The 24,973-nt window shown below is 41.8% G+C and overlaps 1 protein-coding gene across 1 annotated transcript in view; it reads right to left on the reverse strand.

Moving 5' to 3' along the window:
- Nucleotides 1–24,973, reverse strand: part of CABLES1 (Cdk5 and Abl enzyme substrate 1) — a 1,875,674-nt gene that overhangs the window by 878,918 nt on the left and 971,783 nt on the right. Inside the window, exon 5 of the mRNA XM_044065364.1 lies at nucleotides 19,283–19,388. Coding sequence (XP_043921299.1) covers nucleotides 19,283–19,388 — 106 coding nt within the window. The remainder of the gene's footprint in view (nucleotides 1–19,282; nucleotides 19,389–24,973) is intronic.

Here is a 24,973-nt window from a genome sequence, read left to right on the forward strand (position 1 = left end):
AATTCTAAACCACAAGTGTTTATGTCTACAATAGGTAAAAGAATGACAAAGGTGATGCTAAAATTGATAGATATGTACTCATGTAGTTTTGTGGATGGTAGGCAAACATTTGACAACACTGATAGAACAATGATGATCAAGATGTAAGAAGAATGTAAGAAAATACCACTGATGTTGGTGGGTCTTGATGCAGAGAAAGCACTCAACAGAGTAAGCTGGAATTTTATGAGTAGGGCAATGGAAGCATTGGCATTCTCAGATACAATAAGGGTAATTAAGAGAATATATGAGGGATCGTAGGCAAAACTTAAAGTGGGGGGAATCCTCTTGGATAAGTTTTGTTTGAATAGAGGAACCAACAGGAGTGTCCAATTTCCCCATTGTTATTTCCGTTACATTTAGAACCATTGGCAAAGAATATAAGGGACCCAGAAATTCAAGATAAGTTGGCTTTATTTGTAGATAATATTATTTTGTATCTGATAAAACCAGTCAGTGTTGTGGAACATTCCAAGACAGTTTCATGTCTTTTCGGGATACAAAATTAATGAAGATAAAGCAAAGGCAATAGCTGTATGGCATAAAAGAATCAATTAGAGGAGGTTAGAAAGGATTGGCACTATGTACCCACACACAAATTGGTTCAGTGATACTCACATTTATGGGGACATGACAACATGAAGTACTTAGGAATACAGGTTAAATGACTCTGTTATGGCAGCTAAGAATATGTGAAAAGAGACTAAACAAACGATAATATAAAACATGAGATACTGGAAGCTTTGTTCAATGGATACGGATAGGAAGATATAGACAGTGAAAATGTTTTCAGTTCCTGTAGTTTTATACACGTCAGGCATATTTTAATCAACCAGAGCAGAAGCTGTGGATAGCAATTAAAGAGTTGAAGGACTTAGGGGAAAAGGGCAAGGGTCAAGTGGGATAAGCTGATCGTTCCAATAGAACAAGGTGGTCTGGGATTACTGATTTGACTGGGTATTTCAGGGCTACAAAGTTAAGGCTCCTATACATAGCACAAGCAGAAAGCTACAATTCAAAGTGGAAAGGGATGATGATGAAATGGGGGAAGCTTAAGAAATAAGTAGAGACTGTGATTTTGGATGCAGATATTTAAGAAGAATAACAGTAACCATAAAGAATATTATATTCATAAAGTAACAGAAATTATTCTAACAACTAAGCCAACATGGGAATGGAGAAAGGAGATGCCATTGATAGGGATGACTGCAATTAGGGGTACAGAGAATAGGCAAAGGGGGACTGAAATTTAATGGAGAAAACTGGCAAAGTAACAAAAGTATTGGGAGCAAATAATTAGAAACAGAATGTGAAGAGGTCAAGAATACATTTGGACTGCAGGCTAGAGATTGCCTTCCCTATCAAGGGTTGATGCCAGAGTATAGAAAAACAAAAAGGAACAGGGGGACCATACCAAAAGATCACACTGGCAGAGTTTTTAGTAGAATCTACAAGAGAAGCTGCTGTTAAAAAAAGGTATAATTAGTATGGCATAAAATAATCAATTAGAGGAGGTTAGAAAGGATTGGCAAGAGTGACTGGATAAGCAATTTACAAAGAAACAATGGCAGAATATATGTATGGCTACCAAACATGAAACAAAGTCTAGAAGATTTAGGATTTTTACTTGAAAGTGTTGCATGGGTATTTTATGCCCTAAGGAGACTCCAAAGAAATTTTTCTCAGATATATTGGAAGTGTCAGAGGAGTGATGGGGAAGAAAAATGTAATTGGGGACAGATTTTTGGGAGTATAATGAGCTGGCAGACTTTAAAAATTACCTGCAGACCACTATGTCAGAAATATTGGGTGAGCAAACTGGTGTGACTAAGGAAATTATTTTCTTGATCTGTGATACAGAATCAGAAGCGCCTAGACATAGTAAGGCCTTTCTGAGTCTAATTTTGGTGGCTGCCATAAAAAACAATTACTAAACAATGGAAATCCAAGTCAAAACCAAGTGCACTACAAGCAGTAAATACAGCAACAGAGATAAAAGAAGAGAAAGTGGGATCTTTAGAAAAGGGTAGGAGCAAAAGAACAATGTTTTAGTGGAGGAATGAAGTTTAAGGGAAGGTAGAAATTGAATTAGCTGCACAGTGTTCAATATGTGATGTATAATGTTTGCAAGTGAAAATATGTCAATATAAAGAAGTTATGTACTCACCATAACATTCCATCTGAGTAGTTATACTTCATTTTTCTGCAACCTGTGGGTATACGGATCTGTATCGGATCCGAGCCGGCAACTTTTTTTGTAGCATCTGCTCCAAGCTCCGAGCTCCTCCCCTTACCCATAATGCCCTACCATCTCCTATCTTCCCTCAGATTGAGTTTGCTGCAAATAAAAATATATATGCAACTCAACCCAATAAAGCAACCCTGAAAACAGGATAAGGTCCGGGGGACGGAAGGAGGGAATGTTGCAGAAAAATGAAGTACAAGTACTCAGATGGAACGTTATGGTGAGTACATAACTTCTTTATCTGAAGGAATTAACTTAATTTTATCTGCAACCTGTGGGACAGAGTCCCCAGCTACTCTGATCCTGGGAGGCCCTTATGGAAGGGTATTCATGAGCACCACAGAACCAAAGGATGCTCTACCCCTCGAAATCAGTTCAAATTTGTAATGGGAAATGAAGGTATGTGAATTGGCCCATGTCGCTGCTGCACAAATATCATCCAAAGGCACCCTAGACCAAAAAGCAGCAGAAGTCGCCATGGACCTGGTAGATTGAGCCTTAACGATAGTAGGAGGAGATAAACCTTTTGTTTTGCAGGCATGTGAAATGCAAAGTGATCCATCTGGCTAAAGAAACTTTAGAAATTGCTTTTCCCATAAAAGCTTTGGAAAAGAAAACAAACAATTGGTTAGTCTTGCGGAAAGACTTCATTCTATGAAGATAGAACTGAAGTTGTCTATGAACATCTAACAAATGGAGTTTGTATTCACCTTTATTTTAGAAGTTGGGAAAGAAAACGGGCAGATTAATGGACTGGTTTATGTTTGCTTCAGATGCCACTTTGGGTAAGAAGGAAGGGTTAGTACGGTGAGAGACCCTACCCTTATGGAAGACCAAATACGGAGGCACGGCAGACAGAGCTTGAAGCTCAGAAACTCTCCTAGCTGATGTGATGGCGACTAGGAAAGCTGTCTTCCAGGACAAAAATTTAAAGTCCACCGAAGCTGCAGGTTCGAAAGGAGGAGCCACCAATTCCTGTAAAACAAATGTAAGGTCCCAAGGAGGTACAGAATCCTTGACAGGAGGCCATAACATAAAAGTACTTTTAAGAAAAGCCTTACACAGCCTAGAGGAGGCTAAGGCCATATTGTCTTCACCAACATGAAAACTGAAAATGGCTGCCAATTGTACTTTCACTGTGGAGGAACCAGCTCCTTGCTGAAAGATACCAGACAGGAAGTCCAACACCGCTGAAACAGAGGCTGTAAAGGGATCTATTTTTCTCTGTGAGGCCTAAATGGAAAAGCGCTTCCATTTACTGCAATAAAGTTTCCTAGTGGAGTCTTTAAGAGAGGCCACCAGAATTGATTTTACCAGGGATGAAAGACTGGCAGTCCTGGCAATTAACAGAACTGGAGCGACCAAGCTGTTAGCTTGAGGCTGCCGAGATCAGGCGGACGTGTCCCCGATGGATGGGAAATTAAATCCGGGCAGGGATCCAGAACCCACGGGGGAACCAAGAGATGAGACCAAAGGAATGGGAACCAAAACTGACGAGGCCAGAACGGGACAATGAGGATCACTTTGCACCATAGTTGGCAAGCTTTCTGAAGAAACTTCGGAATGAGTGGTAAAGGTGGATAAGCATACAAAATCCCGGTGGGCCAAGCATGGACTAGAGCGTCTCTGGGGACTTCCCCTGGTGAGGGAATCAGAGCGAAGAACTCGCTGCACTCTGCATTGGAAGGAGATGCAAAGAGATCGCAGCGAGGCTGACTCCATGCAAGGAAGATCTCCTCCGCTACTGACTGTTTCAGAGACCACTCGTAAGGCATCAGAATGGCCCGATTCAATCTGAGCACTAAAATGTTGGAGCACTCCGGGATGTGCGTTGCTATCAGAAACCAACCAGTGGAAATCGCCCATTCCCACATTCTCATGGCCTCTCAACATAGACGGTAGGATCTGGTTCCCTCCTGCTTGTTGATATACCAGACAACTGACATGTTGTCTGACTGAATTGCAATCAATCCGAGAGGGAGGACTGTGTGAAAGGCTTCCAACGCTAAAAGCACTGCCCTCATCTCTAGAACATTTATGTGCAAATTGGTCTCTGCCTGGGACCACGTGTCTTGGACAGTCCTTCCCGAACAGTGTCCCCCCACCTGAGTTGGGAGGCGTCCGTGGTCACTGTGGTTTGGACTGGAGGTGATGCAAAGGGGCATCCTTTTGATATCTCCAGTGAACTTAACCACCAAAGAAGAGATGTCTTGCAGACGTGACTGATCTTGATCGGAAATTCCATGGGCAGGTCTAGCCAAGACCATTGAACAGCCAGAGTCCATTGAAGAACCCGCATGTGAAGGCGCATAAGGGAGAATAGATATGGCGGCAGCCATGGAGCCCAGAGCCCGGAGAACCTTGCTCGCCTTTGAAGACTTGGAGTTCACTATCTGAGCTATGTGGCACCCGAGATGTAGAATCCTGTCTGGATTTAAGAATACCTTCATCTGTAAAGTGTCTAACCATGCCCCAATGAAGTCTAGAACTTGTACTGGTTGCAAATGGGATTTGTGAACATTGACTGTAATTCCCAGTAGATCTGCTAATCGAATGAAATAATCTCGGGCTAGACACAAGTGATGCCTGTTGGGCACAGCGAAGAGCCAGTCATCCAGGTATGGAAACACCTGAATACCCTGAAGCCTCAGATGAGCCGCTACAACTGCCATTACCTTGGTGAACACCCTGGGGGCTGTGGTGAGACCAAAGGGTAGGGCTCTGAACTGAAAATGACTGGCTCCCAGCCAGAAGCGCAGAAACTTCCTGGAGCTTCTGTGTATTTTGATGTGGTAGTAAGCATCCTGAAGGTCTAATGAGCACATCCAGTCACACTCTCAGAGATTAGGTACAATGGACTGTAGGCTGACCATCCGGAATTTCTGTTTGGCTACCAACAGGTTTAATGTTGACAGGTCTAAAATGGGCCTGAGGTACCCCCGTCTTTTTTGGCACAAAAAAGAACCTTTCAGTAGATGCCTAATCCGGACTGATCGGGGGGGACCTGTTCGATGGCTCGTTTGAGAAGCAGCTTTGAAACCTCTAGAGCTGCGGCCTCCCTGTGAGCGGGTGGAACATCCGGAGGTGTTCTGTAATATTTGGAGGGGCAACGAATGGAATAGAGTAACCTCTGGATATTATCTGAAGAACCCAGCGATCTGTCGTGATGGACTCCCATGCCACTGGGTGTAAGGACAATCGTCCCCCGACTCCCTCCAGAGTAGGACAGTCGGGCAACCCCTCAGGGCTGCTCACTGGGTCTATCAGAGAAGGGTTCCCTAGACCCAAAATTCCTGGGAACCCCTCTACCTCTGGGTCAGCGTCGATCCTGTCCCCCTCTGCCTCTGGGGGAACAGCTGTCCTGAGAATCCCAGGAAAACTGAGATTTTCAGAACCACATCTTCTTCTGCCCTCTGATTCCTTGAGAAGGACTGCTGAGGGTTAGAGAAGCGGACTCCGACGGCAGACAAAGTTTTCCCGTCCTTTTCGCTCTGGACAAGTGTGTCACGTACTGTCTTCCCAAAAAGGGAACAACCGTCGTAGGGAGCGTTGATAAACGACGCCTTGAAAGGGTCCGCGAACTGACACAATCTGAGCCAGGCATGACACCTCATGGCTATGCCTGTCCCAGCCACCCTAGCTGCTCCTTCCGTGGCATGGGAAAGGAACAGCATAGATGTGTTTGAGACTGACTTCAGAGTAGACATTTTGCCAAGAACAACTGTCTGTCCTGCGGTGATAAAGACTCTAGGGGTCTCGCTGAAGCCAAATCACATGTGCCAAATAATTCAGCGCACGGATAGAAAAAGTCGCTGTGGAGTATACGCGCTTCCCAAACCTATCCACCAACCTGGACTCCTTGTCTGGAGAGTGGACTAAGGAATTCTCCTGTGCCAGTTCCTTCTTTGTGGCTGCTGTGACCAACATAGCATCAACTGGGGCTCCTTTCGACCAGGGTTGTCTGTCAGAAGGGAGAGATAAAACCTTATCAGGGCATTTGGGGATGGGGTCTACGGTATCAGGCTCCTTCCATGCCCTCGTGGTGATGAGGTTCACCAAGGGGTCCGCTAGTGGGGACACCCAGGACATCGATGGGCCCGTGCCAAAGGCCTCCAGGAACACTGACCCATCCCCAGAAGGTTTTGGGGCGGACCAACCTCCCCTCTGGCTGAGGATCTCCATAATTTCTTCGAAGGAGACGTCTTCGGGAGGTGACCTGGGGGAACCTTTTTCTTCATCTAAGTCAGTGTCAGTAGTGAGGGACTCGGGAGAGTCCAAGTGCCTCCTTTTGCACTTGCGCATACGGTGACGGTGACCCTCTTCAGTGGGACTTTCAGAAGGGGATCCATGAGCCGCAGGGGTTTCCTCGGGGAAATGAACCTGGGGATCCTCTGGCACGGGCTGTCCCTGAGACAGGATGAAGGGAGTCTTCGCCAAATCCAGGGGGGCCTGGGTGGTATCCGAGGGGATGGGCTGGGGTCTCAATCCCTGGGAGAGAACCCTCTCCACTACTTCAAAGGCTGAGGGAGAAGCACTCCCCAGATCCGAAGCGGGGACCGGAGCAGAAGACAGGGTAGCCTGAGGTCCGAGGGAAAGTACAGTTGTGTACACCTACCATAAATGTAGATGTTCGAGTGTCTTCACTGTTGCAGTCATAACTGTAGGGTACTCCTGCCGGCAGGCAGCCCGAGGTCGGCCAGAATATCAAAGTCTGGGTCCGGCATCGGCTGTATCAGCAAGTACCCTGACGTCAGAACGCATGGGTATAAAGCTGACAGCCGACGCCATCTTCTCCAGCCTTTCTTGCCCCTGATGTCAGAAGCCCCCATAAAACCAAAAGGTGTCCCTAGGGAAACACAAATACACCAGAAAGGTAGTGGAAAAGGAAACAAAGTAAGCAAAAAGAAACAAGAGGGGTCTGGAGGGAGGGAAACACCGACTGCAACAGTGAAGACACTCGAACATCTACATTTATGGTAGGTGTACACAACTGTACTATGTTCTTCGTGTTTCACTGTTGCAGTCATAACTGTAGGGTAGAATCCCAAAGCTGAGAACACGGGAGGAGGTTATGAAGAAGAAGGAGCAGCTAGAAGACCCTGCAAAAGAGCAGAGGCAAAGCCTGCCCTAGACTTAGAGTACAAAGGGAGGTTATAGTGCTTGGAAAAGGTATGCACAGAGCTCCAAGTGGCAGCCTCCAGAATGTCCTTAGTAGGAACTTCTCTGAGAAAGGCTGCCGAAGTGGCAGCTGCTCTAGTAGAATGAGTCCTGACAGTACCTGGAATCTGTTTTCCATAAAGAGAGTAACAATATCTTATTCCATGAGCAATCCATTTGGAAATAGTTTGCTTAGAAATAGCTTTACCTAGAGAACTGGAAGCAAATGAGATAAGCAATTGATCTGATTTTCTGAAATCTTTAGTTTTGTCCAGGTAAAAATGTAGTTGCCTGTGTACGTCCAATGAATGCAAAATCCTTTCCCCCTTACTTTGGGGTTTTGGGAAAAAGGTAGGAAGGTGAATAGTCTGATTTAGAGCCACTCTAGAAACTACCTTAGGCATAAAAGTAGGATTGGTCCTCAAGGAAACTCTGTCCTGATGAAAGATGAGGTATGGTTCCACGGCCATGAGGGCTTGCAACTCAGACACCCTTCTGGCAGAAGTCAAGGGCAACAAGATAGCTGTCTTCCAGGATAAGAACTTAATATCCACAGAGGCAGCAGGCTCAAAAGGAGGCAAAGTAAGCTTTTCCAAGACATAGTTGAGATCCCAAGGAGGGACAGGAGGAGATCTAGGAGGTCTTAAATTCTTAGCTCCTCTCAGAAATTGTCTAACCAGCTGGTGGGAAAAAATGGGAGGATCACAATTGAAATGAGCCAAAATAGCAGAAGCATGAATCTTAATGGAAGAAAAGGAAAGACCTTCAATCAAAAGGTCTGAGAGATAAAGTAATATAGCGGGAATATCAGGTAAAAAAGGGTCAGAACAACGATCCTGCATCCAAATACAAAATCTTTTCCATTTAGAAGCATAAGATTTCCTTGTACTAGGACGCCTAGCTTCCAAAAGAATATCCAAAACTTGCTTAGGAAGAGAAGAAGGGATCAATTGCCTTTGATGAGCCAAGCTGCCAGGCAGAGAGTCTTGATTTGAGAGTGAAATACCTGACCCTGATGCTGGGACAGTAGAGAATGGGTCAGAGGAAGACTCCAAGGGGGTTCCAAGCAAAGGTGCAGTAGAGTTGGATACCAAAACTGACGAGGCCAATTTGGAGCTATCAAAATGATCGGTCTGGGTTTGTCCAGCTTTATCTTTAGCAATACCCGAGGCAGAAGAGGAAGAGGAGGAAGGCATATCCCGAAAGATTCCTCCAGCTGAAGGACAGGGCATCCACTTTCCAAGCTGTCTTGTGGAAGGACCTGGTGCAAAAGAGAGGCAACTGATGGTTGAGATGGGACGCAAACAGATCTATCTGAGGACAGCCCCAAACTGCAGTTATCTTGCTGAATAAGTTGGGGTCCAACATCCATTCGTGAGGATCCAAAATGTTTCTGCTTAGGCTGTCTGCTAAGAGATTCTGATTTCCTGGAATGAACTGTGCCTGAAGCTCCAGATTCAAATTTAAGGCTGTGTCCCATAAAGTCATGGCAAGTCTGCAAAGGGGGTAAGAGTGAGAGCCCCCTTGCTTGTTTATGTACCACATGACTGTGGTATTGTCTGTTCAATTAGCAGAGGTCCTGGCTTCAAAAGAGTCTGGAAGGCTAGAAGAGCATTTTGGACTGCCAACATTTCTTTCAAGTTGATGTGCCATAGAAGGTGTTTGTTTGTCCAAGAGCCCTGTTGGCACTTGTCTAGAAAATTAGCTCCCCAAGCATAATCCGAGGCGTCCGTGGTTATGATCTGAGTAGGTTGAGGAAGACGAAAGGGCTTCCCTTCGTTCAAAACACACGCCCTGGACCACCAAAGGAATTCCTTCTGGAGGCAGGGAATTAGTGGAATCATTGTATCCAGACTGTGGCAATGCTGAGACCATACACTCTTTAGGTACCATTGAAGTTTCCTCATGTGAAGCCTCGCATTTGGAATCAACAGGATGCAAGAGGCCATGTAGCCCAAAGCCTGCAGGAATTTCCTTGCAGTGAGCTGAGTCAAGGTTGCCAAGGTCTGGAAGATTGAAGCCAGCTGTAACTGTTTTTCTGGAGTAAGGAAGGCCATCTGTAAACTTGTGTCTAGAAGAGCTCCCAAAAAGATCATTCGTTGAGAAGGAATCAAATGTGATTTTTTTGTGTTCACTGAGAATCCCAGTAGTAGGAGAAGACATTGAACAAATTGCAGGTGTTGAAGTAAAAGGTCTTTGTTGTCTGCCTGAATTAGACAGTCGTCCAGATAGGGGTAAATCTGAATCCCCTGAAGTCTGCAGTAAGCTACTACTGGAGCCAGGCATTTGGTAAAAACTCTGGGCGCAGTAGATAAGCCAAATGGCAGTACAGAGAATTGGAAGTGTCTCGAGCCTGCCTTGAATCTGAGGTACTTTCTGCATTGTTGCCTTATGGGGACGTGTAAGTAGGCCTCTTTTAAGTCCAATGTTACCATCCAAGCATCTTGTGAGAGCATTGGGAGAAGTTGTTGAAGAGTAAGCATCTTGAATTTTGGAATTTCCAAAAAGATGTTTAATACTGAGAGGTCCAGAATAGGTCTCCAGGAACTTTGTTTTCTTGGGACCAGAAAAAGTCTTGAATAAAAACCTTTCCCCACCTCTAGAGGTGGAACAGGTTCTATGGCTCTTAAGGCTAATAAAGCGTCCACTTGATTTAAGGCCTCTGTCCATTGATGTTTTGGCAGATCTGGCCAGCCGGAAGGCCTTGGCAGAGTGTGAAAGTGGAATCTGTAGCCTTTCAAAATCACGTCTAACACCCATTTGTCCTGGGTAATGTGAGTCCAATTTTGGTAAAAAAGAGAAAGTTTTCCTCCGAGAGGGGCATCCAGGGAAGGAGGACCTGTAGCCCAACAGAGAGAGTCATTGGGTCTGCTTTCTTTGGGTTTGAGGTCTGTCTTCTCCCTTTCTAGGTGAAGACGTAGTCCACTGTTTAGATCTGTAAGAGGCCTGAGCCTGCGCCCGACCTCTGGAGCGTCTATATCTTCCCCTTTGAGGCCTGTCAGAAGTGGGAAAAGACCAATTTTTGGAGGGCCAATTTCTAGAAAATCTAGGAGGCTGTACTTGCAAAAAATCTTTTACAGTCTGCATAGACTTGGCTTTTTCTTCCATCTTTTTAATAACCTCCTCAGCCTTAGATCCAAATAATACATCATGCTGAGCAGGGGCATCTAGCAATTTAGCCTTCACTTGTTCAGGTAAATTCTGCTCACGAAGCCAAGCATGTCTCCTGATAACAGTACCAGAGGCAGCAGCCCTGCAGGAAGCCTCTACGGCATCAAAACCACAATGTAAACTATGTTTGCTAACTTGTTCAGTTGCAAGCAACACATCCTGTAATTCCTTGCCCTCAGCACATGCAGGAAAGGTAGAAAGCCTTTGTTTTAAAACAGATAAAAGAAACTGTTGATACTTAAACATGTGAAACTGGCAATTTAAAGCTCTAATAGAAAGGGTAGCTGAAGTATAAACCTTTTTGCCCCACCTGTCCAGGGCACGAGAATCCTTTTCAGAGGGGATAGGATTCTTAGAGGAGGCGGCCTTAGCAGCCTTGGAACCCTGCGAAATAGTTTCAGGATCAGCAGAAGGGTTCTTAAATAAGAATTGATGGGAATTAGGGACCCTGTAAAATCTATCAGGCTTTGATGGAGCAGGCGGCATGGAATCTGGATTCAAGTTAGCTTCAGAGAAAGTATCATCCACAATGTCAAGTACAGGAGGAATAGCTAAAGGCCTGTGTTGAGGGAGAAGAAGAAATTCCCTAAGTCTCTTTTTGGAAGCAGAATAATCCTGAACTTCCCAATGAAAATGCTCCCTCATCTCATGCAAGGTTTCCCCAAAAGAGAAATCTTCAGGGGGAGAGGCAGAGGGAACAGAATCCTCTGCATCCGAATCCTCATAAGGAGGAAAAGAATAATCCTGATCAGAGGAAGAAACTGAAGATATAGAAGCCCGATCAGAGGAATCATAAGGGATATCCTGTCTAGGCCTTTTCTCAGGAGGAGGGTGAGAGCCCTTAATCATGGTTAATAAATCCTCAGCCATCCGTAGTAATTGCTTCTGAGTCTTAGGAGCTGAATCCGAAGAAGCTTGAGCAGAAAGTCTGGGTTTAACAGGAGTCTTTGACTTAGCCTTTGTCTTTGTGGAAATAGTAATATGTGAAGGCCTGAAGACCCCCTCAGAAGCCGGTACCTGCACAGCGGTTCCGGACCCATCTGAAGGAGCGACATCCGAAGGTCCTGCAGCAGACAAATTACTAGGCCTAGATGGCTCCGCATGGGAGTCCGTGTCGGCCATCGGTTCTGAAGTGGCGGACGACAGGGGCTGCAAAAGCGCCTCACTGACGACCGCTGAACCCGAAGCTGGCTCCGGCTGCAAAGTATCCTGTTTGGACCTCGGAGGCCTGTCCTTGTCTTTGCATTTCTTCTGTATTCCGGTAGTCGGTAAAGTATCCGACGACATCCTATAATTAAATCGTCTACCGAAGTAATTCAAGGCCCAATCGTACCTATACTTGATAGTGCGAGAATTAAACCTGGCACAGAACCGACAGCAAGAAACGTCGTGGTCAGGGCCTAAGCAAGGTAGACAGTAAGAGTGGAAATCTTTATGAGGTATTTGTTTTCCACACGATACACAATTATTAACTTTTTCTGACATCGGAGGAGCAAGAAAAAGGTTTCAACGGGTACTTAGCTTTGAGAAGAGAAGTAGAAAACTTCGGACCGACGACAATCACACCACGTTGTCTTGAAAACGCCAACAAACAACTAGCGAACTGCTTTGCACCGCACGGCAAGAAAGACTGGAGAAGATGGCGTCGGCTGTCAGCTTTATACCCATGCGTTCTGACGTCAGGGTACTTGCTGACACAGCCGACGCCGGACCCAGACTTTGATATTCTGGCCGACCTCGGGCTGCCTGCCGGCAAGAGTACCCTACAGTTATGACTGCAACAGTGAAACACGAAGAACATCAGATCGGATCTGAAAAGGTCAGAGCAGAAAAATCCATTCCTCCAGGTCCGATTCCCTGTCCGAGGCTCCGAGAGTCACTCGGATCTGAACAAGTCGGATGAGAGGAACTCAAGGTAACAGCCGGAGTCGAGGTTGGAGGAACCGTCGGCACCGAGCTACCAAATCCAAAATACCTCGGATTCAAGAGCCCCGAAGCCGAAGCACAGATCGGGGAAGGACAGTTGGGGAGGAAAAGAGGCATGGAGGTCCCCCCTCCAGAGGGAGCTGGTCTGCGCAGTGGGGAGGAAGATGTCGGGTCCAAATGTTCCAATGGCTCCAGTGAGAAACGAGGAGACCGGAGCCGTGGAGAAACAGGCCTCATGGTCTTAGATGGGGGGCTGAGAAAGAGCTCCCTGTCTGGGGACCTCTTACGATGCCTGTCCTTCTTTTTCTCCCTTTCCTCTCTGCGCCTTTCTTTTTCCTTCTCTTTTTCTTTTTCCTTTTCTTTGTCAGACTCGCTGACTGAAGATCTGTCCTTAGGAGACCCATCGCCAGACGAAAAGGGAGGTTGAGTCTCTGTCTGGGTGGAAGGTGGTACACTAGAGACCAAGGCCGAGGCAGACTCCAGCATGGCAGCAGGGAGAAGGCCTTTGGCAACTAGCTTGGCCTTACGATCCCTAAGGCCCCTAGGGTTAAAACCTGAACATACAGCACATTGAGTGGACAAATGTGCCACTCCTAAGCAAATTACACACAGAGTGTGACCATCGGCCAGGGAAAGCTTATGGCCACACTCTGCACATTTTTTAAAGATAGGCTTTGGCTGGTTAGCCACAGTCCTGCAATCCAAGGTGCAAGCACTACCTCTCCAAAAACCACACACACACAGGTAGGGGAAGGGCAGGCCTAACTACTACTCTATACAAAACTTCTTCTTCTTTTTTTTTTTTTTTTTTTAAACACCGATGACCAAACGAGATACTACACAAGGGGAGGAAGGGAAATATTACTCAAGCACACCTAGATATCAGAAAAATATTTACTTACTATCCCTGAGCTCAGAGCAAAGGAGACCACGATGCACACTACTGGTGTGGCAAACGAGATCTGAGGGAAGATAGGAAATGGTAGGGCATTATGGGTAAGGGGAGGAGTTCGGAGCTTGGAGCAGATGCTAGAAAAAAAGTTGCCGGCTCGGATCCGATACGGATCTGTATACCCATAGGCTGTAGATAAAATGAAGTTAACTACTTCAGATGATTTGTTTTCATTTATATAAATGTATGATTGCCCATGTCAAAAGTGATAATTCAAGAACAATGTTTCTTGTTTTAAAAAATAGTTACACATCTAGGATTTTCTGCAACTTGTCATTTGCAATATCCTAATTTAATAGTTCACTCCATGCTAGTTTTACTTTACACTGTGTTGTCTTCTCAAATCTAATATTGCTGTTTGTCCTCTGCTTATTACTCTTTTTCTGTCTGCCATTTCTGTTCTAGTTTCATTTATAAACTCTGCTATTTGTGGTTTAACAAAATTGCTATCCAAACCTCTGCACATCTACCTTGAACTCTAACATTAAACCTGTATATGCTGATCAAAGTTCAATAAGACAGAAATTGTCTAGCCTCATCCCATTTTATTATCTCATCTGCTTTTATCATCTGCTCCCACAATCTCGCTTCTTTATTCTTTCTTTTTTTTCTCCAAATGTTTATGATATTGTCTTCTGTGCATTTCTTATTACTATAAACAGTACAAGTATGTGGGAGGATGGCATAATGGTTAAGGTGTTTACCTGGCAAACACAAGGTGCAGGGTTTGATTCTCACGTGGGGTAATTGGCTAGGCTTAAAATGGCCACAAGGGCAATTAGCCTAGTACTAACCTATGAACCTATGAACCTATTGGTGCTCTTTCATTTCTCCAAGGTGTAACTTCTTATAACATAAAGACCTGCTTAATACTTTTCTGGACATAAGGTTGTACATAATGTTTATACTCATTTCCTACATCTGTCCAAACACCAGCGTGAGATCCTTTTATTTCCTGCCTATCATGTGCTTCCAGGCCTTCTTGCATGTCTCCAGATCTGAAGTCCCAAACTACCTGATTCATTTTTTACTAGCTTTTTCCCAATGTACTTGTTGTTCCCTTTTGTTATTCCTTTATTTCCTTTCTTATATTCTTCCATAATCTCTCAGTTGATACATATAAGCCTGACCTACATAAATAACCAGCAGGACAAAATTATCTTAATTGTTTATTCTTACTATCAATGTTCATAAAGAGATGTTTCCATAGTCTTACTTAACTTACAACCTTTTCAGAAAGTTGTTGAAGCTCTGTAACAAATCAGGCGTTCAGTCACAGTTCATTAATACAGCTTTGTTTTTGTTTCATTTACCTTATATCCTGCTATACTATTAAAATATTTCAGTTCAGCAAATATATTCTTTATATGATATTCTGGACTGGGAACATATAATATTGTGTTATTTGCAAACGGGATATTTTTTCCATTAGTATTTCTTCTATAACCAGTTATGTTTGAATGTCTTTTTTTTTGTTTGTTTAAACACCTTTATTGAATTATCACTTGTGACAAAGGCAAATTTACATTAACATAAAAGCAATCAAGCTGTATTAACAAATTCATGTTTACAAACATTATACATCACATAACATAAGCAACACTACATAAATAATTTAATTCCTGCCTATTAAACTATCATTTATGAGACAGACAATCATACATTTATACAAATGAAATCAAACTACACCGAAGCAATCCTTGTTGCAAGCATTTTACATCACAAACCATAGTGACACACTCCCGGATGTGAACTTTATATATCACTTATAATCTACTCAATCATTTTCAAACATTACACAGCTCATTTAAGTCCTGCCTTATTCCTCCCCTGAATGTATTGTTCCCACAATTCTCATTTTTTCCTATGTAGTTTGCTCCTACCCTTTACTAAAGATCTCCATTATCTCGGTTACTATATTCACTACTTCTAGTATAGTTGGTTTAGCTTTTGATTTCTGTTTTCTTTTAACTGCTTTTTTGGCAGCCACAATAATTAGACACAGCAAAACCTTACCATGTCTAGGGAATTCTGATTCAGTTATGTTTGAATGTCTTGTGTCCCTGGCTAATGATTCAAAATATAAAGCAAAGAGTAATGGTGAAAATGGACAATTATACCTAGTTCCTCTCATAAAATTAAGCACATTAGTGTGTAGATATTAAACATTAATGTTTTCCATGCCCATGGAAATCCAAATGCCTCAATGGATCTTTGTATAAACTCCTAACTCATTCTGCCAAATGTTTTTCTGCATCATACCTATTAAAATTAATATATTACTATTTGACCAAAGCATCCTTGTGTGTTTTGATGGTCTCAATCATGTCATAGTATTCTTCAATATATAATATCTATCTTATCTTGCCTAGGAGCATATTTTGCTGAAAATGTGTATTCCACTTCATTCTGTCTTATTTGCATTAAAACAATAAGCTAAGATTTCTGTGTCTACATTCGGTCAGCATTCTAGGATATCTTGGCCTCCAGAGACAGCTTCCTTATTTCCAATAGTGTTCCCCATTTCCTGCTAATATCATACAACCTTGATGAAAGGTTACAACTTCTTCCATAATATTCTTTATATCATGTCTCACTTCTTTTGGTGGAATATATATTACAGGCAGTGTAATTCTTAAACCCTGCCAACAATGTCTCACAGCTATAAATCTTCCCCACCTGTTCTTCATTTGTTACTCAGCCTGTGTTTCCATGGCCTTTTTAATTAACACTAAGACAATTTCTATCACCATACTTCTATTCCAGAAAAGAAACCCTCCTTTGGACTTTTCTTAAGAATTTCACACTTCCCTGTGATTCAGGTGGGTTTCCGGTAACATTACTACTTATGCATTATTACTGCAAATATAGGTCGATACACCTTATCTTATTTTTTTCTTACCAATAAATCCATTTATATCCTAAACCTATGTCACATTATGCAACAGAAAAGCTAGTATGTTCTACTTAACTTAACCTGGTCTTTCACAGTCTGCTTACAACATTCCTTCTCTTTCGCTTTATATTTTTCTGTGACACTACATATTTTTCTGTAATATTGTTTAAAAGGAGTCTGATCTCTTACCAGAATGTTCGACTCTCTCCCCATTAAAAAAATAAACAAGCATATTTTTACAAAACTATAGAGCTGACAGTCTATACAGAAAGCAGTATAAAGCTTCTTCCTGTGCAATAATATCATACAAACACTGTTGGGCAGAACAGCTATTACAAATCATCAATCTGCCTATATCCCTTGCCTGCAGAATTTTATTTCTGAAACTGTCCCTGTATCCTTGTGTTTTTAGTTAGCCAGTAAATATTTCAGATGCTGCTGCTATTTTTAAAAGGTCAAGCTTTACTATTTGGGCAGAGTGACTTCACCATCTTGCAGAGCTTATAGAGAAGGTCATTTGCATTCTAAAAGCACAGGAATCATGTCAGTCTATACAAACAGAACTTTTCATTCTGAAGCATAACAAATGTGACAAGAAAATTAAATTACGTTACTTGCTTTCTCACTGTGAGTTACTGATCTCATTTGCTGTAAAACAGTTTCCAGTGTACATACTTTAAATTTTAGTTACACCAAGCAGCCTCCTGCACATAGCCAACTCCCCTCAGTCAGTATTTCCAATGCATTATTTTTGTGAATTTTGCTATCTAGCATACTTCCTGTCAAAATACTTCTCTCATTAATTTAAATTCATGCCTAGACTCACTGTATGCATTACAAGAACATATGGCTATTGGCTTCCATCACATAATATATTACTGTCCTTTTAATTTAAACAGAAATGTTTAGGAGACAGCTCAATGTTTTTTAAAACATTTCTAGTGTACATGTTTTACATTTTAATTACATTAAACCTTTTGCATTTAATAATTTTCCTTCAATCAATATATCCATCATGTTTATTTTTGTGAACCTTCCTATTCAGTCTACCCTGTCAGCATATATATTTATCATTAATTTTAAACACATTCTGAGACCTAGTACAAAAGCACTACCAGTGCCAACTTTATACAATAATGTTGATCGGCTTCCATCCCATACATTAGTGTCCTTGTTCATTCATCCATAATTATTTTTATTAGAGTCAACACAAACATAGTTTGCAGTTTAAGAATGTGAACTTGTATCAGACAGCATGCAGTACAGGTCTCCCTATATCAGTGATGGCGAACTTATGACACGAGTATCAAAGGTGACATGCCACGACGTTTTGGGTGACATGCCAGCGATCACCAACACATGAGTTACCAAAGGCACTGCTTTTGCATTCTTTGCTCATGTGAAGTGCACTGAATTATTTTGTGCCAGGAGCTTTTGACACACCAAACCCAAAAGGTTCACCATCACTGCCCTATACAGTTAGACATAAATATTAATTTTTAAGTAAACTTTTGAAATATTATATTACTGCATTCATATTAGTCAAATAGTTATTTTCTGTCTTACAGATTTCAGTTGTTTTGAGGTGTAATTCAGAATGCAACTACGATTTTGAGTTTACCACATTCTTTCCATGAATTATACTTAAGTATTGTCCTCATTCAATGTGCCCAGTGCTTTGTTTTTATGGCGTGTCCACTTTTGTGAAAACAGATTCATATCATTTGTTTTAGCTATGATTTTCTTTTGGAAAACAGGAGAGGGCTTTACAGGAAATCTATTCCTTTAGGTGTCAACAGTTTGCCTTTCTTTACCTGTTGATTGGTTGCTTGTATCATCATGACCTTCCCCTGCCATGTGCTATTTTCTCTTTGCCAGTTCAACTTTTGAGTGTTGATATATTGCATGTATTTTATTCTTTGGTTATCAGTCTTTACTGATGTTACTACATTATTTTTTTTATTTTTGAAATGGATGTTAAGATAACAATGATATGTCTCTTTCCAAACTAGTTATAAAATGAAAAGCTTGCAATGCAAATTGCCAGTTCAATAATGAGTGGACCAATCTGACAATACTGCCTATGATCCAGAAAAAAACGTTTAGATGGACTGAGATGAAAGAATCTATCATTACGCTAAGTACATAATTTTTGTATCCAATTCATCCAGTCCAACTGATCTGACATATGGGCCAGAATCCCCAGATACATGATTCCTGGTTGGCCTCAAGACAGGAGACATCTCAAGACAGAAGTCCAAAGGAAGCTCTGGCTCTGGAAATATTGTCTAAGTTGTAGTGCTTAACAAAAGTGAGTTGAAAATCAAGTAGCAGCATGGCAAATGTCATCTAAGGAAAGAAAGTTGTAAAAATTGCCAAGGTTCTTGCAGGGTGTGTTCTGAGCTTGTAGGGCAGGGCAAGGTTTTGTTGCAAAACGTATAAACAAAGGAAATACAGTTAGATGACAATTATGATGCATTATTACAGCTAACTTGGCAGACTAAAAAAGTTACACTGCACTAGCATGCATCCATCCATCCACCTTAACCCCTTTTTCCTATTTTACACATGGGGTCAGGGTGTCACTTCAACAGTGACAATCATCTCAAGCCAAGGTTTACACCACTGGGTGGCTAGCCCTGCCGCGGTAGTTCATCCATACCACTCACTCTCATACACACCCACACCTACAGTCAATTTAGAGTGTCCAATCCACCTACTGCATATCACTGCCAAAATTAAAAAATGTACTGCATGGGTTATATAACATCAGTAGAGATCTATGATGTCTGTTGACAAGTAAAAGTATCATTCATTCTCCTTCACAGCAATCACCAAAAAAATGCACCTGCTCAAGTGTATGCACTTTCTTACTTTGCTGCTTAGATATAGTTACCTTTCCATCTGCTCCTAGTTCAACACCTTCAAGGCCAACTACCATCTCCTTAACACCAACTCCTCCAGAAGAATGCCGCTGGCGTCCAACTTCCAATTTCATATCTCTGCAAAGTAAGCATCCTGCATTATTGCATCTACTCCACAAGATTAGTCAGCTAATGTCTTATATGAGGAACAAAATGGAAAACAAACATGAGTAAAGACCTTTACAAGAGAAACTTGTAAAACCCATGCAATACATAAACAGTTGATCAAATGAAAGTGCTGGCGTAACAATGCAAAATACTGCAGATGTTACGAGGGACAGAAATTTTTTAGCAAAGCTGGAGGCAGTGAATGACACTGAATATGTAAGGAAGAAACAAGCAAGTGACAGAATGTCTATTTAGATCATTTAAGGTAAACTTTTAGGATAGTAAAAGGCTATTATTTACTATAAAACAAATCTTTCAGAAAATATCCCACTTTCAAAACTTCCAGGTAACAAGAAATAAGCAACTCAGAAAAAAAAAAACTTTGCAAGTTTGCAGTCAAGGACAATCTGCAATGTCTTCAGTGGATATGAAACAGGCAAGCTCTTCGGCCCTAATTCCGGACACATATCACAACAGCAGCTTATGAAAACACCAACTGTAAAAAGATTCACTTTAAAATCTGTTACAGTAAATGTGCAACTGCTTTGTAAGAATCCATAACCAACACTCTAGTACTCACCACATCAGTTAATCTCTGATTGAACTCTCTCTAGTAAGTAACTGGTGAGATCTACTTGAGAGCCATTTATCAACAATTCTTAGATCTCTCCAGCTCCTCCGTCTGCCACAGCATGGCACGGTGTTTGCCAGGTAATGAGGATTCATACAAGATTATGCCTCATGGAATATGAAAAAGTTATATCTGCAAGAGTAAACAGAATATGCAAAGAATATAAAATTATAAATTTGTAATAATTACACAAGACAATCTGAAGCAAATGGAAGGATCTGTGCATGTGTGTGTAGGGGAGAGAGAGAGTGTGTGTGTGTGTGTGTGTGTGTGTGTGTGTGTGTGTGTGTGTGTGTGTGTGTGTGTGCGCGTGTGTGCGTGTGTGTGTGTCTTGGTGTTTTTTAAATTAGTTCACAGTTCAAGGGATCCTCTCAAATATCATTGGATACTTGGAGTACTCATAAGTCAGTTACATCTTTTTCAAGAAGGTTCTCTGTAAAAGAAAGCCAAGAAGGCAGAAACCAGAGAAGTCAAAGAAAGTAGTATCAAATGGTTAAATCTTGAAGCACTGGCATACAAAAATAAACTTAGTCACTGTATATTAAGATGACTATGCACATCACTGGGAAGGAGAACACTTCCTCTCCTTGATTTATTTCCCAAGACGATAAGAGGGAAATGAACGGACTAGCTGAGCAGCACTTGAACACCACTGTTGGAAGGAAGCAAGGGTTTGACCTAATCAGCACCTGGTCCTTACAGAATATCAATTAAGATTCTTTAATAAAAAGCATCTGAAGGTCCAATATGCACTTAGCAGATCTGATGGCCATCAGGAACCATGTCTTCAATGGGACAAACTTCAAGTCTGCCCAGCTAGACAGCTCAACAAGCAACCTGGTGAGTCTAACAACAATGAATTCAGGTCCCACAGAGAAGGGATTTTCATTTGATGGTGGCCACAGGATGTGCTGTTCAGAAAACATGTAACTACCCTCTGCTGAACCAAGGTTTTGTCCACCATGATATGATGGTACTGATTTTCCAAAACATTCACCTTAAATGAACGTTATCATTTACCATAATGATAACTATGTGCAGGACCAGACCCATCTTCCTGTACTCATAGGACTCAAAGCCAGCAGGACTATCAGCTAGGTACATAAAACTTTCCCAGCCAACCAAACTGATCTCCTTTACCCATAACACTGCGCACAGAAGGACAGCTCTCCAGACCTTGTAACCCCAGGCTAAGGCTCCTTTTCAGTCTGCTGCTTCAGCTCCCTTACAGCATTGTTCTCAGAAGACTCTTCTTCTTTTGGCCCTTACTTCTGCCAGATGAGTGTCTGAGTTGCAAGCCCTTATGGTTGTTCCTCCGTTTTTAGTTTTACATAAGGACAAGGTAACCCTTCGTACTAATCCTTCTTTTATGCCCAAGGTGGTTAATGAGTTGTCTCTTAATCAGTCTTTTCATTTGCCCACCTTTTTCTCTTCCCCACAAGAAGGTTTTTCACACCCTGGATTTGCAAAAACAACTCAGATTTTATTTAGATACGACAAGCTTTTTGTAAATCTGAACAGCTTTTTGTTTCTTTTCATCCTAGGTCTTTAGGTCTGGCTGTTTCCAAGCAAACCATTTTTTCTTGGATATCTAAAGCCATCTCTTTGTTTTATTTTCATGGGAAAAGCAAGAGCCTTCCTTCTCCTGTTAAGGCTCATTCTATTAGGGCTGTGGCTTTTTCTGGTGCTTTTTGTCAAGGGTTTGGATATTAATTCTATTCTTGAGGCAGCTGCCTGGACTTCTGTGCATACTTTTACCAAGCACTGTAAGTTGGATATGATTTCTAGGGGTCACAGCTGGTTTTGCCAGGGCAATTCTCCATGTCATCCTAGAGGGCTCTTCTGGCCCTTCTTCATCCCAATCTTCTTCCTGAGCATTTGTACTCTCCCTCATGTTAAGAATACTGCAACAGTGATATGGAATGACATAGTACAGTTGTGGAAAATCTTACCATAACAATAGATATCCTTCTCTTCACTGTTGCAGCATTCTTTCCCTCTCTCCTTCCTCCCCAGTCCTTTTTTCCTTCTGGTTGTGCCTGTTACCTGATGATATCCTTAGGTTGTCATTCCTAATGAGGCTTACTCATTGCTGAGGATGGTATGTCTGGACGACACCTTTATGCCCTACGCCGTGCCTTGGGATCATATGTGTGACATACGGCATACCCATTACAACCTAAAGGATTTGCTATACTGTCCAAACATCAGGCTGCCCTAGGCAGGGGCTCCCTATTGTAAACAATACAGCAACAGTGAAAAGAAGGACATCTACTGTTATGATAACATTTTACACAACTGTACTTTCTCAGTGTAAGTGTCTTACTGTGGTACAAGTATGTCCTAATTCTAAAAGACTTGATCTCTTAAGTGACTTACTTCAATGTAAGGCCTATCTATAACCAGGCTTACACAAGGGGGGCTAGATTCTGAAAGACTTGCTTGCACAGTAAGTCATTCTGACTGCAAGTCTTGGAGTATGTGACTTACTCTTGGAGCATTTCTTTTGGAATCTGACCCTATGTATTTATGCTTTTGATAGTTTTCATATCAGTCAAACTGAAGACTACTGACAGCTACATTTCTACTGTAAACTGACTGTTCTGCAAAGGGTGCAGTATACACTTCTGTATCACTTCAATATATTACAAAACTTTCCATGCAAGACCAGTGCATATTCATCTTAATATAACCCATTTATCAATGAACAGTATTAATGACAAGGAGATAACAGCATCTCAGATGCATGGATGTCATTCCACATGTCTCAAACATTGTTTTCTGCTATATATTTAAAATGACAAAAATTATATGACTTTATAGACATATCTTTAGTTATATTTTTATAAGAGCACATTAATGATTTGATTCACACGTAGTCCAAGTTTCTCAACCTAAGAACATGACAATTTTTGTTTAATTGTGAAATGAATGGCAAGAAATAGGTCATGCAATGCTCTATGTAAGCCTACTGAAGTTATTTAGGAATACATTATATATATATATATATATATATATATATATATATATATATATATATATATACTGTCCTCTGCATCTTGCTCTGTCACACCAACCACCTGCATGTCCTCTCTCACCACATCCATAAACCTTATCTTAGGCCTTCCTCTTTTCCTGTTACCTGGCAGCTTCATCCTTAGCATCTTTTTCCCAATATACTCTGCATCTCTCCTCAGCACATGTCCAAACCAACGTAATCTTGCCTCTCTGGCTTTGTCTCCAAATCTTCCAACCTGGGCTGACCCTTTAATATACTTATTCCTAATCCTGTCCACCCTCGTCGCACCCAGTGCAAACCTTAACATCTTTAACACTGACACATCCAGCTCTGACTCCTGCCTTTTTGTCAATGCCACTGTCTCTAACCTATATAACATAGCTGGTCTCACTACCCTCTTGTAGACCTTCCCTTTCACTCTTACTGGTATTCGTCTGTCACAAATCACTCCTGACACTCTTCTCCACCCACTCCATCCTGCCTGTACTCTCTTCTTCACCTCTCTTCCACACTCACCATTGCTCCGAACTTGATGATTGAGATATAAAAGCATACTCACAACTGTAGCACTATACTATGTTTGTCACTGTACGAGTCTATTTTTGAAGGGTATAAATCCAGTGACCCAAAAAGACTTTTCCCTACAGAAATATATATAAATTTTTATCTCTGATCTAATGACAAATTAGTATGTATATAATATTCACTGTAGTTTTACTTGCACAGGATATGACAAGTCATATAACCTCCACAGTGAAAACCAGGTATAATTCAGAATTTTAGACTGTGCAATATAATCACAATTTTATATTGTACACTATGCAGTTAGGGTGCAGACACATAACACAAGCAGAAGGTTATAATTCAAAGTGGAAAGGGATGATGATAAAACAGGGGGCATATCGCTCTACTTCTTAGCACAACAAATCTGGACAAAGGCAAAAATAATGTGGGAACAAAGACCCCAAAATAGGGACATGTTTTAAATATTGTTCCTATAAACTTAGAAAGCTGCTACAATAATAGGTTATGCATTTTCTGAAGGACATGAGGTCTGAAACTCAAATGTTTATATTTATTGACTTCAATTTTCTATGATTCACCAGAAAACCAAAAAGTTATGAGGAACACACCAAAAATATCAAGCAAAAATCTCAACATTTTGCAAAAATGTGGACAGTTGAGTGGTATGGTGGGGAAGGAGTTCAAGAAATAAAAAAAGAGTGTGATTTTGGATGCAGATCCTTAAGAAGAATAGCAGCCATGCAGAATATTATATTCGGAAAGTACTCTAAGAACTAAATCAACATGGGAATAGAGAAAGGAGATTTTCCAAAGAGGGATGGCTGCAGGTAGGGGTACAGAAAATAGGTAGGAGGGGCTGGAATTTATTGGAGAAAACTGGCAAAGGAATCAAGGTATTGGGAGCACAGAAGTTTGGGCTGCCTTCCATACCAGGGATTATTATTAGAGCAGGCAAAGAGAAAAGGATAGGAGTCATAAGTGAAAGATCTGCTCTGGTAGAATTTTTCAGTTGAGTCTAGAACCAAAGCTGCTGTTAAAAAGGGAAAATTAGTCTTCTTCTTCTTTCGGCTTTTCCCGGTTAGGGGTCGCAACAGTGGATCACCTGCCTGCTCGTCATTGGCAGTGGAGTTTTACGGTGTCGAGTTGCCAGCCCGGCGCCCAACCTTCCATAGAAGGCACTAAAATGGGAAAATTAGTAAGGCATACAAAATATTGTATGGCAACTATAAGAATCAGTCAGAGGGAGTTAAAACAGACTGGGAAGACACACTGGAAAAGCAATTTAAAAGGGAACAATGCAAGGACATATGCATGTGTCCCAAGTATGTAACAAAGTCCAGAAGGTTTAGGATTTTTGCTTGAAAGTGTCTGCATAGGTAT

The sequence above is a fragment of the Protopterus annectens genome, chromosome 3.part0 (genome assembly GCF_019279795.1).
Source record: "Protopterus annectens isolate FY-2018-M chromosome 3.part0, PAN1.0, whole genome shotgun sequence".
Lineage (NCBI taxonomy): Eukaryota > Metazoa > Chordata > Ceratodontiformes > Protopteridae > Protopterus > Protopterus annectens.